At 44.9% G+C, this 15,411-nt stretch overlaps 1 protein-coding gene across 2 annotated transcripts in view; it reads left to right on the top strand.

Moving 5' to 3' along the window:
• The window catches only part of LOC128310385 (ankyrin-3-like), a 29,355-nt gene extending 14,263 nt beyond the window's left edge, over positions 1-15,092 (top strand). The window contains exons 1-11 of one of the 2 annotated variants that reach the window (XM_053047010.1): positions 3,573-3,596; positions 7,696-7,797; positions 8,610-9,062; positions 9,197-9,961; positions 10,074-10,277; positions 11,411-12,154; positions 12,223-12,403; positions 12,484-12,751; positions 12,890-12,907; positions 13,533-13,918; positions 14,038-15,092. In XM_053047010.1, the coding sequence (XP_052902970.1) occupies positions 3,573-3,596; positions 7,696-7,797; positions 8,610-9,062; positions 9,197-9,961; positions 10,074-10,277; positions 11,411-12,154; positions 12,223-12,403; positions 12,484-12,751; positions 12,890-12,907; positions 13,533-13,918; positions 14,038-14,351 (3,459 nt within the window). In that variant the 3' untranslated portion in view covers positions 14,352-15,092. Of the gene's footprint in view, positions 1-3,572; positions 3,597-7,695; positions 7,798-8,609; positions 9,063-9,196; positions 9,962-10,073; positions 10,278-11,410; positions 12,155-12,222; positions 12,404-12,483; positions 12,752-12,889; positions 12,908-13,532; positions 13,919-14,037 lie in introns of those variants that run through there. The other variant, XM_053047009.1, reaches the window with a different exon arrangement.
• Positions 15,093-15,411: the final 319 nt, after the last annotated feature.

Below are 15,411 nucleotides of genomic sequence, written 5' to 3'. Positions count from 1 at the left end.
CACTAACGTATAGTTACGCAGGGATCCATGATCATAAATAATGATGCTAACGCTGGCAATGTGTCTCCTGAGGCCGTCACTGACGAATGATTATTGGAAGAAGGCCCAGTTCGTCCGTGGGTGCCTGCTTGCTCGGAATATAGCTGTACTTGTCCTTTCTTGGGCGGCAGTATTTCATCGCAAAGTTTTGTACGAGGTCAAGGTTTCTGTTTGTTGCAGCTCATTTTTGGCAAACATTTACTTTAACGAGTTCAATAAAAAATACTTGAAAATGTGACGAAAAAGAAATAAAAATAAATAAAATAAGATGATGAAATGCAATAAAGTTTGTTAGAGTTAGAAGCCCTCGAAACTTGCCACGATAACCCCACCACCGGACTGCGCTAGATTCGCGGTACCTAGAGCCTCTTTAAACTTTAATGTGAGGTTCAGTTCGGCTTTTTCGTCTTGGTGATTGGCTATCTTTTCCATTTGACTTTAATATAACTGGATTAAATTTTCATTTTAAAGTTCGCTAATGAGAGATTGCAAGGCAACAACGAAAGGAACATGAAGAGAGTTGGTGCTTATCTCCAAATAGCTCATTTCATGCAGTAATTTCTTTGAATGAAGAGCGATGCCATCAAATTCCAAAAGTAAACATACGCTCTTGCGTCATAAATACTAATGAAAGCAACAAGTTGCTTTGGAAGACACTTTGTAACCATATCTCAAACCACCGCAAATGTTAAAATAAAGAGAATTTTCTTTTTCGCTTATCGTTTTCCACACAGAGACCTTCTTCGGGCAGATGGTCCTGAAGCCTACAATACTTAGCTTCTCAGTGAAGAACCCGGTCCCACGCAAGTAGTCGCCATCCTGTATCAAATTAACGTAACGAAGTTTTTCATTATTATGGTTACGACGAAGTCACTTTCTCCCTCGATCTTCATATATAGTGTCTGGGGAACTTTATGGTCACGTATGCCGTTGTATAAACGAAACTAGACTTCTGTTGGTTGCTCTGGCTTTCTTCAGAAGGAGGAAGATCTTATGAATACCGTGTTAGATTTATTGGGTGGATACGTCTTTTTTCTCTGGTGTAACACTTTTAGCTCGGGAAAACCCGTCGAGCCCAGTTGCTTGACTGTTTTCTTAGTGGCTTTGAAACATTGATACAAATCATCAGTTAATATTACCAAATTCTGTGTGTTCACAATAAAATAACTGCAAATTATAAAGCTTAGCTGGATACACGTCTCTCGCATGGCAGATTGATTTCGTTATTTCGCTTATATTAATCATGCGTCTTATATCAGTAATTTATTTAATGCCAAGGTTTAACGAAGTAACGTAGTACGTTATTACTTAATGGTGTACACATTTCTGTATAATGATACTACATAAATTATAGCTGGGTAAATTTAAAACCGGATAAAACCCGTCCCGAATAAATAATCGTGAAGTTTATCAGCGATGATAGACGAAGTTCATTAGCAACCCCTTTGATATTTGGCTTTACTTCTTGTTTTATATGAGTATCGTCTAGCAATTGCAATTCAAACACTGATTCTCATTACCATCAGTACTGGGGATTCGTGCCACAATCCAAACATTATTGAACAACTCAAGCTAATTGAGTTTTGTCGAGCACCTTCGTTATTCCAACAACTTGTAAAAGCGTGTGCCATTTTAATGAACGAAATACACCATTCGTTCGGGCACCATTCGTCAATCGGTACTGTTCGATCCGCAGATTGTGCCCCGGACGGTTTTATTACCCATATACGTACGAATGAATCAGATCCGGGCAGCACGTCCGCACGATGATGTCACGTTAGCACTGCAACACCCCTTGCAGTATCTGCGTATCCGGTCCCATTACTCGCACCCTTACTGCTGCGGAACGTTCCGGTTCCTGCGTTCCCGGTTTCAGGCTTCAGCGAGAAGGGCAACCGAAGGCAACAATACAATGCACAACCAAGACCCCGACGCAGTGCCATGGCAAGCCAACCGTGAAGGGTGGACACCCCTGGTGGGTGTGGAATGCATTCAAAAAGCGCACCCCTACAATACATTCGCACTGTGAGCACGTGTCTGGAAGGATGCGCACACCACCTTGAAGAAGTCACGGAACCCCGTGTGCTGGTCGTATTGGTAAGCTTGTTCCGTTCCGCACGCGTTAGTGTTCGTGAGGACGAACCAATCTGTTTACGTTCTGTCAGGTGCAGAAAGCCGGCAATAAACGCCGCAAAGCCATCGTTGACACAGTGTCCGCCAAACACACGCGGCAAGGGGTGGTGTAAGTGTTTTCGAAACTTAGCAGCGGCGGGGAAGCCGGTGGCGTGGAGCGCCAACATGTTACGGGTTCGGTTTTTCGAACATGGCACATTCGGACGCGCAGACGCGTATCCTGCCGTACCTGTTCGTCCTGTGCGGTGGAGAAATTCGCTATATCCTGTGCGGTTTTGAAGGATTTTCATTCAGTCTAAAAGTAACCGTCGAAACGGATAAGCGCGACCTATCGTGAACACAACTCCGATCAAAAGAATCCCAGTGAGCTAGGGAGGATAGAGTGTGATAGCTAGCAATAGTTCTGTCTCGCTCAACCGCACACCCGTAACGCAGTACAAAGCGCAAAGAAGGCTGGTTGGGTGCAAAAATTAAAGGGCTAAGATTTTACGGTAAAACGGAAGAAATTGCTCACGGCGTTGCATTGCAGCGATAAGAGTTCACTTCCTTTAGCTTTTCGGCCATAAATCGTTTCCTTACATTCCGTACAATTTTCCACCTTTGTTGCTTTTTTTTTTCTTTTGGTCGGGAAAATCTTACCTCAGTGCGGATACGTTGGGGTGGGACTGCTCTTCTATTCCAATCCCCTCGTTTCCCCTCATCCAACGGGACAGTTTCATTCGTGTCGGCAGTGCTTAGATTGGAGAAGAGCAAAAATTTGCGGCCATTTTGATCGTGGCTTTCAGCAGATTTGCAAGCAGTCAGTCAGTCTGCTTGGGATTTCAATCATAATTTGTGTGTTTGCAAATTCAAACGAAATTCTTCCATTTTTCTCGATACAGTAGTAGAGGCGGTAGTTAATATAATAGTTATAGTGTAAAAGTTGCAACAAACAAACAAAAAATACAACCCAAGCACAACGCGCAGCAATTCGTCTTCTGCTATCGAATTATATAGGACAGTGCCATATTTTGCTCCACATTCATCAGGGTGTGCTTGAAATATTATGCAATCGTTCGAACCGTGGGTTTGCTTAGTGGTAACAAGTTCAACAGTGGCACCAAGTACGGACTTACCGTGAGTGTCCGCACCGTACCTCGAACGGCGTGTATGACGTGTACTGTGCTCTAGAAGTGGCCTGCCACAGCCCTAAGACTTCAAGTGTCCCCGATTGCTGGTAGCATTAACTTGAACGAAAAAGAGAAGCGAAAACCCTCCCTTGCGCCCTTCGTGCTGCATTTGGTAGCCAGATAGAAGGTGCATCGTGTAAGTGTTTATGCAGGATACTGCAGAGCAGAGCACGGGAAGGTTTGCTACCGGTTCTAGCTTAATCGATCGAAACGACAGGGACCTGTTTTGCAATGGTCACTGAAAATGGTACACAGGTAAGTGTAAGCCTGCTGGAATACAGTTTTCATTTTCCGTTCCAGCGTGATTTGTTGTGGGGACGGTGTCTATTAGCCGTTTTACTGTTTGAAACTATGAATTATTTTTAACTTTTACCAATCATTGCGGAATTTGTATTCAATTTAGCGTAATATGCAATTAATGTTTTGCACCAATAAAATACATTGGAAAAAGTTTGCTGAAAGATTTAGTCAAAAAATGAAGAAAGCAAAAATTTTCTCCCAGGAATTAAGCCATCGATGCCGCAGAGCGATCGATATTCTATCATGGTCGTCGGTATGCTTCTGTTGGTGGTTGTGTTTGCGTGTGGTGTGCATATTCATTCTTGAGCGAAAGAGAAAACAAGAGTACGAGGCAGAAGATAGAAAGAGAGAGTGGGGGAAAGAGCGAAATCCGAGAGAGGGAGAAAGATTGAACATTGAAAGCAGAAAATGTGATAGTAGAACAAGGATGGCAGCGAGTGAGAAAGAAAAAAAGGATAACGCAACCACATCTCGCACGAAAAGAAAACCCCCGGAATAGGGTGGTAGATTTCTGGGCAGCCACTTGACACCCCTAGACGACTGCCAGGGCATGTCCGGCAAAGTTCGTACGACACGGTTTTCCGCTTTTGTTCAATCCCGTTGTTTGCACAGCAGGAAAACACGCCGGAAATAAATAGAAGAAAAGGAAGAGCGAAGTGAAATCGTAGGGCCCAACCAAGCAGGAACAGCCGCTTCTTGGCTAACACAACCACACACACGCGAGACGATTTTCCACGGGCCAATGTAGTTTAACCGGACGACCGGAACTGACACGCACACAGTGTCACGTTGTCAGGAAAAAGGACGTGCACCCATACACACATGGCCACCGGGGGCGCTTTTGTGCCATTTCAGACAAAACTCCAAAATGGCAGACCCCTGCGTATGATAGGAGTAAATTTACGCGTGTGGAAGATTTCAAGGACTTTCCGTTGGATCGTGCAATCGTACTCAGCGGGATATGTTGGAGATATTCGGTTTATTTGTCCGCTCGGTTCGCAACCGGGCTACGGTATCGATTATACGGATGTAAGAAGAATGGCCAAACACCGTGCATAATCCGATTCGCACGACCGAGACAGCAAGTAGGAAGGAGTAAGGCGATGGGAAAAACGAATGTGTATCCTTTACCGAACCGTCCGCAACTGGTCGCTAAAGATCATCAATCACAGTATGCCGGGGGTGTATTTGTGGAAATTGCCATACGTACGATATGGTAATTTGACATTCGCGCAACGGTTCTAACCAACCGTTTAACCTTTGTAACCGAGACACCCGCATGTCCGTACTGAATGTGTCCGAGAAGGTATTGTTTGGGTTGGCTCAACCGAGAGCTAATAATGTTTGGGTGCGGTCGCTTTCATGACGGATGGGGTTGAATGTGTTGCTACACCCGTGTGGCGACATGGTTACCGGCTGTGTGTTACCTAATGGGCTGTAATTCACGGGATTTGCTGCAATCAATAACGGTATGATGGGTGGAACAAACAGTGCGACCTTTCACGCTGTTTGATGAGCATACAATTCTTACGAAATTACACTTTTTTTTTGTCCCAGATAGTTCTTTAGTGTACTATCTTCACTTTGGGAGCATATTCGTCACATAAAAGTAGTACATCAACGAACACGTCGCTTAATGGACTTTCGCAGTTGGAATGGCGATGGTTCACTTCGGTTTTTTTGGGCAGTAATTAAGAGACTAGTATGGCCAATTGTTTAATGAATCTAACAACAGTTCGTTTAGAACTATATGGAGGAAGCTCTTTTAAAGTCTATCAAATAAAAGAAAAATAGGAAAAATAAACCTACGATTGTAATTTTAAAATATGTTTTGATTTACCCTCATACAAATGGTTTGCGGCATTGCTACTTAGAGGTCTTTGACTTTGCTACTTAGAGGGTTACCTTGACATAGCTGAATCATCACAGTACGGTGGAATGGGTTTGGATGAGATTTAGAACTAATCACACCGTGCCAAGATATGATGCCAATACCACTGCACTAATGAAATTTGATATTTTAGACGCATATTTGAATGGTTTCATTCTTGATTTTTTTTTCCATTTATCCCAATAGAGAATTTCAAGTTTTTTTAATTCAAGAAGAATGGCCAGGCCGTTTTGCTTAGCACTAAACCTACTAAAGAACTAAAGGTAGCTTAATCTAGTGTACAATTCACATTCGAGTGAAGACATTTCCTTCTGCAAACAGTGAAAGGTCACCTTATCCCAAGTATTTCACGTTTTATTTTTTCTCAATTTTCTATTTCACCTGTTGATAACAGTTTTATATATTTTTTTTGTCGGAAGAATGCTACAATGCTCCTTATTAATTATTTCCTTACAAAACATTGTATTTAATTTCGCACACTAACACTTCAAGCTGCGAAAGATTATTTCTAATGAGCAGAGAATTTTTGAAAGTGTAAATATTTGGTTATTATCTTCGTTTACAACCAGCTTAAACAAGTACACACACAGTGCTGGTTTGGCGTTTGCCCAAAAAACTGCATTTGATTGTACTAATACAGCACCAGAAAATACAACGAATGCAATCCCCATCGTACATCGTACAAAATGGTGCTAGTGCGTGATGAAACTCATTGATTAGCAAAAACTCACCAAACGGTCGTCCGTTTGGCCATCAGTCAGTTCGTAGCATTGTTGGCAATTGGCCAAATGTTGCTGCTGCTGCTAACTTCAACCTACAATCCGTTAAAAAAGCTCCCATAATTTGGCTCATTTGTCAATGTACTGCGTTGTGTGCTGTTTGTTGCAAAAGAGACGCCAAAAAAGCACTCCAATGAATAATATTTCCAGCAAACGCAGATGCGATTGCGTGATGGAAACTGGATAAAAATGTTGAAATTCTTGCCAACTAGTGCCTGTGGATGTGTTGTGCTTCGTTTGAGGCGATCAATAGTGCCCTTTAGTGGAGCTACTTAGCCAGTTTTTTTTTATGTGTCGCAATAAAGTTTTCTTCATGCTGACACAGCTGTACCGTGCTGTTTCCTCGGCTTGCGAGAAGTTTTCCAGCTGTGTACGATTGACCTTTGGCAGCATTTTTAGTTATGCTTTATCAGAGCAATTGCCTACGCCGAGGGGTTGCAGTATGGTGCAAAGAAAAAAATGCTTCACGTTCGTATCCTGTTCGGACATCCGGACAACTCGGTAAGGTATGCTCCATCGCCAGACTGCCTGGCTGCTGGAATGAGTGCTGGCTATGATATGGCAGTATGTGTACCATGATGTGTGGTAGCATGATGTAATGATGTCCCAACCCATCAAAGGGAGAACTGCTCTCTGCAGGTCCCATTTGATGACGCTGGCGATACAAGGCGAATAGCGAACGTAGTAAGTCGCACGACGTGTCAGATCCACCCAAAAGATAGTCATTTTACGCCCAAAAAGATTAAGTTTTCTTTCGCTGTTTGTTTCTTTCTGCCGTAGCCCCCATGCACGGATTGAAGGCAATTTTGAAGGCCTTACTGGAGTTGGGTACGTAAATTCGTTCGAGGGAAGCAAACAAACAAAAAAATAACACACAAACGCAAGGTATACTGCATTATGACATAGGCCCGGATCGATTCCGTTGTGCCTTTGACGCTGGGAAAATGCCTCTGGCCGAGTGGGCACGAGCGAGCACAGTCAGCTTGTTGCCACTAGCTGAACGCGAGACCCAGGCCCAGTCGGTATTTGGAAGCCTTCGGAGATTGATGAATACTACGAGCATTGGAGAACCGTGATTCTGAACCGTGTTTGTGAAACATTCCACTACGTATTTATTGTGCAGTTTAGCCAGCTTTAGTGTCAACAGCAATAGGATACAATATAAGAAGTGGTTCCTGGATGTTTTCAAAACGATGATAGTGATTTATAACATTTAGAATAATCGCATTCATCCTTCGTGACTGTGATGGTATTCTATTATCAAAAAATATGGTATATTATTTCAATACATTTTCTACTCGTTGATGAAGAAGGAGATCCATTGACCATCCAGCTCTGCATAGCAATTTAATAATGATATGTATTTTTATTGCACTCGTTACAGTCTGATGGAAACACATCGTTCTTGCGCGCTGCAAGAGCAGGCAACCTGGAGAAAGTGTTGGAACACTTAAAAAATAACATTGACATCAATACATGCAATGCGGTAAGTGACAAGTGACCATAAACTTCCGCAACAATCTTTACAGACCGTTGCGAAACAGTGCCGAACTACTTTGCATATCTGGAGTTGTAGAAACGAATAGTGCAAAACGCAACGTTCGATAGTAACCGAACATTGCCGCCAGATGGCGCTCTTCGTTTGCCGCCGGTGTGTGGCATTTTTTCGCAATAAGCTACAATTCCGAACGGTGACCATTTGGCCGCGCATGCTCCGTAGGCCGTTCGACGTCGCGTTTGCCGAAAAGGGGAAAAGTGACAGTTCAATTTCCGTTTTCGAAGTACAACGCACTGCGCATGGCAGTGGCGGGTATCCTTCGGTTTGGTCCTGCGTACGGTTCAGTTCGCGCGATGTTGTTTGCCGATTCGTGCGAGACATGGTGGTGGTTGTGGAGGTGGCCGATGTCTGACTCCCATAAATACTAGACACAAGAGATACAGCCAAGCGTCTATCGGGTAACGCGGTGTAGTGTACGCGTGTGTTAGGTTATGGTTCAATGTTGAATACTCGTGAAAGTGAAAGTCATCGGCAACCAAGGCGTATTGGTGGTGGGATGTGATTATAGACGCGCTGACAGAAGATAGTGGTGCGGTTTCAGTTTTATTTAGAATCAACAACTTGCCTCTGCTTATGCGCGGACATCGTTTTTTTGTAGTTGTTGTTATTGTTGCCTGAAATGTGAATACCTGAACGCGGGGGTGGGATTGGAATCGAAAGTGAATTGGTCCGATTGAAAAGATTGTGATTTTGAGCTGTTTTTGTTTTATTTATTTGGTTTCGTTTCACATGCACAACAGAATGGCTTGAACGCACTGCATCTCGCGTCGAAGGATGGGCATGTTGCTGTGGTGACGGAACTGTTGGCCCGCGGTGCCACGGTTGATGCTGCCACGAAGAAGGGCAACACTGCGCTTCATATCGCTTCGCTGGCCGGTCAGGAGGACGTGGTGAAGCTGCTGATCAAGCACAATGCTTCCGTTAACGTGCAGTCGCAGAATGGCTTCACGCCGCTGTACATGGCAGCGCAGGAGAACCATGATTCGGTCGTGCGGCTGCTGTTGTCGAACGGTGCCAACCAGAGCCTTGCCACCGAGGACGGGTTTACGCCGCTGGCAGTCGCGATGCAGCAGGGACACGATAAGGTGGTGGCAGTACTGCTGGAGAGCGACACCAGAGGTAAGGTGCGTTTACCCGCACTGCACATTGCCGCAAAGAAGGATGACGTGAAGGCTGCAACATTGCTACTAGAGGTATGTACTGCATTAATTTCCCAGAGTTTGTATCGAGCTAAAATGAAGACACATCAATACACACCGGAAGCTGTAGGGATGGAGTCTGTGTTTGGAGTATAATGTGTTTTTGTACGCATGTCTTTTGTCGGCAGAACGATCATAATCCTGACGTAACGTCTAAATCGGGATTTACTCCACTGCACATTGCATCGCATTACGGGAACGAGGCCATGGCCAATCTGCTCATCCAGAAGGGGGCGGATGTGAACTACGCCGCAAAGCATAATATCAGCCCACTGCACGTGGCTGCCAAATGGGGCAAAACCAACATGGTGGCGCTGCTGCTCGAGAAGGGCGCCAACATCGAAAGCAAGACACGAGACGGCCTTACGCCGCTGCACTGTGCTGCACGCTCCGGGCACGAGCAGGTGGTCGACATGCTGCTCGAACGTGGTGCCCCCATCAGCTCGAAGACGAAGAACGGGCTGGCACCGCTTCACATGGCCGCCCAGGGTGAGCACGTGGACGCTGCCCGCATTCTGCTCTACCATCGCGCACCGGTGGATGAAGTTACCGTGGACTATTTGACGGCTCTACACGTAGCGGCTCACTGTGGCCATGTGCGCGTTGCGAAGCTGCTGCTCGATCGCAACGCCGACGCCAATGCACGTGCCCTGAACGGGTTCACGCCGCTGCACATTGCCTGCAAGAAAAATCGCATCAAGGTGGTGGAACTTTTGCTGAAGCACGGTGCCAGCATTAGCGCCACGACCGAGAGCGGTCTAACGCCGCTGCATGTGGCTTCGTTCATGGGATGCATGAACATTGTCATCTATCTGCTGCAGCACGATGCCAGCCCCGATGTACCGACGGTGCGCGGTGAAACTCCACTGCATCTTGCGGCCAGAGCCAATCAGGTAAGCGTGAGGGATGATTGGGTGGGACACGACCTGAGACTGAAGATGAACAGCTTTTTCGGAGACATCCTGAAAATGGAAGCACTGATCCGTATATGCTTTGTTGTTTCAGACCGATATTATACGCATTTTGCTGCGCAACGGGGCGCAAGTCGATGCACGCGCTAGAGAGCAGCAAACACCGCTGCACATTGCATCGCGCCTTGGTAACGTCGATATCGTGATGCTACTGCTGCAGCACGGTGCCCAGGTCGATGCCGTCACCAAGGACATGTACACGGCACTGCACATTGCTGCCAAAGAGGGCCAGGACGAGGTAAAGAATCTTGTTGCTAAAAAGCTAATGGATCACATAGACACGGTCTACCTGATGCAACTGTTCTGGATACGGCACCAGGAGTATTTCATTTAGACAGGGACGAACAGATATTCGAATCCGTGTGATTCGATTGTGCAAACCACTAGACAGCAGTTGGTAGACAATAACAAGGTGCTCCAGGGAATAACAGGGTAGGCACAAATACGCTTACAGACACATTGATTGTACATACAAGTAGAAGCTCCAAGCTTGTCCAACATATCACATCTGTGGCAGGGTTAAGTGGTGCGTACAGTCGCAACGCCTGCAGCACCCAAATGACTTAGCTAGTAAACATATCGAACGAAACGCAATCGCACAACGACCGCTATGAGCGAGGTATAACACGACTTAGTAATAGGTGTATCTGTCCATTGCTCGTTTCGCTGTTTTTGTTTTATTTTAAGCATCTCCGATTATTATAGTTATTATTATTATTATTATTTTGTCGTATTGTGGAAAGTTGTGGAATAAAGTGTAAGTTTTGAGGTAATTTTCCGCCTTTGGGTAACCCAACCCAAGGCAAACCCCGAGAGCCATTATTATATTTTACGTGATTATTTCTTTCGTTATTATGCTTTGTATGTTTCTGTTACGAGTTTCAACTAAAAAAACAAAGTAGATGGAAAAGAAACACGTTTCGACTTTCGTTACAATGACCGTTGAGAGGAGCAAAAGAGTGTTGAGCATAAGATGCAGGTTGGTTTTTTTGGTTTTTTGGGAGAACCATCTAGCACATCACCAGGCAGGTATAGCGAGTGTAGTGTTATGTTTCGTTTCGTTTCTTTTTACCTTTTCCGTTTGTTCTGTTTGCGTGTTGAATTACTATCGTTTTGTTGGTTAACGTTTTACGTAACGTTTGTTTGAATTCAATAACCGCTTGTTTCGAATGCCTAATATGTTTACTGTGTTTGCATTACGTTGTTACACCGCGTTCGACAGAATGCCGAACTCTAGCCCCACGTTCAATGCTGAACATGCATCAGTCCCCCGTGGGTGTAGGGCGCATTTTTTTCCCGGAAGCAAAACGGAAAAACTTGCATTGGTGTGTAAGAATTTTCTAAACTATTTCCCGCTCCTTCCCGTCACAGGTTGCTGGCGTTTTGCTGAACAACGGTGCGCAGATCGATGCGACCACCAAGAAGGGCTTTACACCATTGCATCTGACGGCCAAGTACGGTCACATGAAGGTTGCGGAGCTGCTGCTGGAGAAGAACGCACCGGTAGATGCACAGGGCAAGAACGGCGTTACGCCATTGCACGTTGCCAGCCACTACGATCATCAGAACGTTGCTATGCTGCTGCTGGAGAAGGGTGCCAGCCCGCACGCTACTGCAAAGAATGGCCACACGCCGTTACATATTGCGGCGCGTAAGAACCAGATAGACATTGCGAACACGCTGCTCAAGTACGAGGCACAGGCCAACGCGGAAAGTAAGGCTGGCTTCACGCCGTTGCACCTGAGTGCTCAGGAGGGACATACCGAGATGTCTGGTCTGTTGCTGGAACATAAGGCTAACCCGGATCATCAAGCGCGGAACGGGTTGACACCGATGCATCTGTGTGCGCAGGAGGATCGGGTCAGCGTTGCACAGGTGCTGGTAAAGCATGGTGCCAACATGCAGGCGGCCACCAAAGCTGGCTACACGCCCCTGCACGTCGCTTCGCACTTTGGGCAGGCTAACATGGTACGCTATCTGATTGAGCAGAATGTGGATGTTAATACTTCCACCGGCATCGGCTATACGCCATTGCATCAAGCTTCGCAGCAAGGACACTGCCACATTGTTAACATTTTGCTGGAGAATAACGCCGATCCAAACGCTATTACCAATGTAAGTAGAACAATAAACGCACGAGATGTGCACTTTCTCTCATGTCGCTTCAAATACTCCTCAAACAGAATGGACAAACTTCGCTGAAGATTGCACAAAAATTGGGCTACATTAGTGTGCTCGATTCGCTGAAGTCGGTGACGGATTCCAAGGCTACGCCGGAACAACCGCCATCAGAAGAAAAGTACCGTGTGGTCGCACCGGAAGCGATGCACGAAACCTTTATGTCTGACTCGGAAGAGGAAGGAGGTACGACATCTGCTGCGATTCTGCAACAAGCAATTCCATCAAATTTCATACCCATTTGTCACCGTTATACTTATCTGCAGGTGAAGACACTGTACTATCTGATCAACCGTATCGTTATTTGACGGTCGATGAGATGAAATCCCTCGGCGATGATTCGCTGCCGATCGACGTGACCCGTGACGAGCGAATGGACTCTAACAAGATGGTTCAGAGTACCGATTCGCATCAGTTCCCGCCCACGGCGCTGGAAGATTCGATTAGTCCGCAGCATGCGTCGATGGTACAGTCCGGCATCTCGGCGACCGACTTTACTGACAACATCAACATTGAGCGTCACTCACACGTCGGGTAAGTCTGGTGCCATGGGTGTTCGTGAGCTACTAACCGGTCATCTACTAATCACAAACAATGCGTTTACTTTTCTGCTTACCCACTAACTCCACGCGGCGAATGGATGTTATAAATTTACAATTCAACTTTTAACAGAAAACTTCACTGGAAGAAGTAAGTTTTGTAATCTGTTTCAAGATAGGATTTGTGGTTTTCTTGTATACTTTTTTAGCTAGCACCAAGTAGTTTAAATTAAAGTGTAAAATCCAAAGTCTGTGTAGGATATAGGTCAAATAATAGCCAAGATAGGGGTTCGCCATTTTGGATTTCATTTGACGTTTGGTCGCCCGTGTAAGATGCGTAATATGCTCACTCACACTTTCTTATCATGGGATTAGTTACACTTTGTCCTTGCGTCTAGCCTACTTGTTTTCTATACCACGAAGTTTCACAATTTGCTTGGTCGTTAAAGTTTTCCTTCCTTTTGAATGCCTTTAGTTAAAACAGCAAACTGTTGATGGGTTTATAAAGTGGTGTGTGGTAATCACCTATTAGTGTTCTCTTGTCCGTTCTCTCTTGTTGCTATGACCGGCCCGTTTAATCAACACAACTACACACAAAACATTTGAATGGAAAAGGGCGCCCAAACGTCAAATCACGTGTAACGAACTTTTGGCTACTTGTCAAATCGCTCTATATTAATGGCCTCTTTCCAATACAGACCTTGGGAAAATCATTCCTTTAGTCGTTCGAAGTAGCTAACAGTGTGTGGTTGCGTTTGCTTTTGTCATTTCTACAGCTTCTTAGTGTCCTTCCTGGTTGATGCACGTGGCGGAGCCATGCGAGGCTGTCGCCACAGTGGTGTGCGCATCATCGTACCGGCCCGTTCTGCGGCACAACCCACACGCATTACCTGTCGTTATGTGAAGCCTCAGCGGACCATGCATCCGCCACCGCTGATGGAAGGAGAAGCGCTGGCAAGCCGTGTACTGGAACTCGGTCCGGTCAGTGCAAAGTTCCTGGGACCCGTCATCATGGAAGTTCCACACTTTGCATCACTGCGCGGCAAGGAGCGTGAAATCGTTATTCTTCGTTCGGATAATGGAGAAACTTGGCGTGAGCACAACATCGACATGTCGGATGAAATCATTCACGATGTGCTGAACGAATGTTTCGAACCGGAAGGTAATAAATGATGCATCGATAAAAAAAACCCCATACGGGACCGAAGGACCCTTGCCACCGCAGGGTATCCTGTCCGGGTAAATGGTGTGTGCTAACCGAATTTGTCTTTATCGTTTCAGATCTGGCACAGCTGGACGAGCTGGGTGGTGGACGTAACTGTCGTTTCGTGACGTACGACTTCCCACAGTACTTTGCGGTGATTTCGCGCATCCGCCAGGAGGTGCACGCCATCGGACCGGAAGGTGGCATGGTATCGAGCACGGTGGTGCCGCAGGTTCAGGCCGTCTTCCCGCAGGGTGCACTGACGAAAAAGATCAAAGTTGGGCTACAGGTAAATCTGTTCAAACCACGCAAAGGTGTCGCACCGGATAAGTTGCGAAAGATAAGCGTCAACCACGTGCCGAAGAAGAAACGTTTCTCGTTGATCTGGTAAACGGATGCACGAACGCATCGTTCAATTTTGCACCAGCTCGGGTTGGTCGGGTTACTGGTCAAAAACAATCTAAAGCTTACGCTTTGCGTGCTTACACTCAACGAAATAGGCGACAAATGTTACAATGATACACATGCACCAGTCGAAATGGCAGAAACCGGCGATGAATGCTATTATCTCTCTGTACATGTTTACTTTCAATTTAAATCAGTTTGCTCAACCTTCTACACACTAATAGCTAGTCAACGTCACCTGATATCGAAATCAAAAATAATTGCATGTAATATTCTTATGTTTAAAACTTGATTTTATACTGTAGTTGCTTCTTAAGACAATGCATTATTGTTTTTGGTAGTTTTTGATTACTCGTAAACTTTTTATGCATAATTTTTACATGATAAACGGATTTTTATATGAAGTGCAAGACAATTATTTGTGCTGCTTCTTTGATTGAGTGAAGATAATTGGCCTGATGTTTCGTCTTTTTTTAATTTGTTTGCATAATTTGGTACCAAACAGCAAATTATCTCAATACTGTTAACATTCATTCATTCAATCGTAATAATACGATCAATATTATTAAAAAAAATGTTCCAAATCGAAGGCAACTCCAAAACTAAGTATTTCTCATCACTCCAAAAGTAACAGCTAAAGTATTCAACAAAAAAAAAACATAAATAACTCAGCCCACTTACTACACATCGATCTATCACAAATTCAATAACGTTATGATAAACACAATGCGAAGTAACGAGTTTTAAGAATGTTGAAGCTTAGGCGTATATGTTTGCAGCGTCATGCAACTAAAATGCGTGTGCATACATTCTTCTCCTAGATCTTAACGGATAGTGCTGACGTAGCGATAGGAACTGTTTAAATCGCGCCGATAAAACGAAACTAGTATTCCCGTTCGTGTTTTCATGAGCATACAATAACTATGAATAAGTCTAAACCTAACGCCTTCTATGATACAAGTTTTGCTTAAATTTGTTGCCAAATTTAAATTAAAACTTTGTTCGATCTACTGAATCACTCACGCAAAAACGAACAATCAACTAAA

The sequence above is a fragment of the Anopheles moucheti genome, chromosome 2 (genome assembly GCF_943734755.1).
Source record: "Anopheles moucheti chromosome 2, idAnoMoucSN_F20_07, whole genome shotgun sequence".
Taxonomy (NCBI): Eukaryota; Metazoa; Arthropoda; class Insecta; order Diptera; family Culicidae; genus Anopheles; species Anopheles moucheti.
Note: the sequence above shows the minus strand (reverse complement) of the source record. Positions and strands in the feature narration are given on the sequence as shown.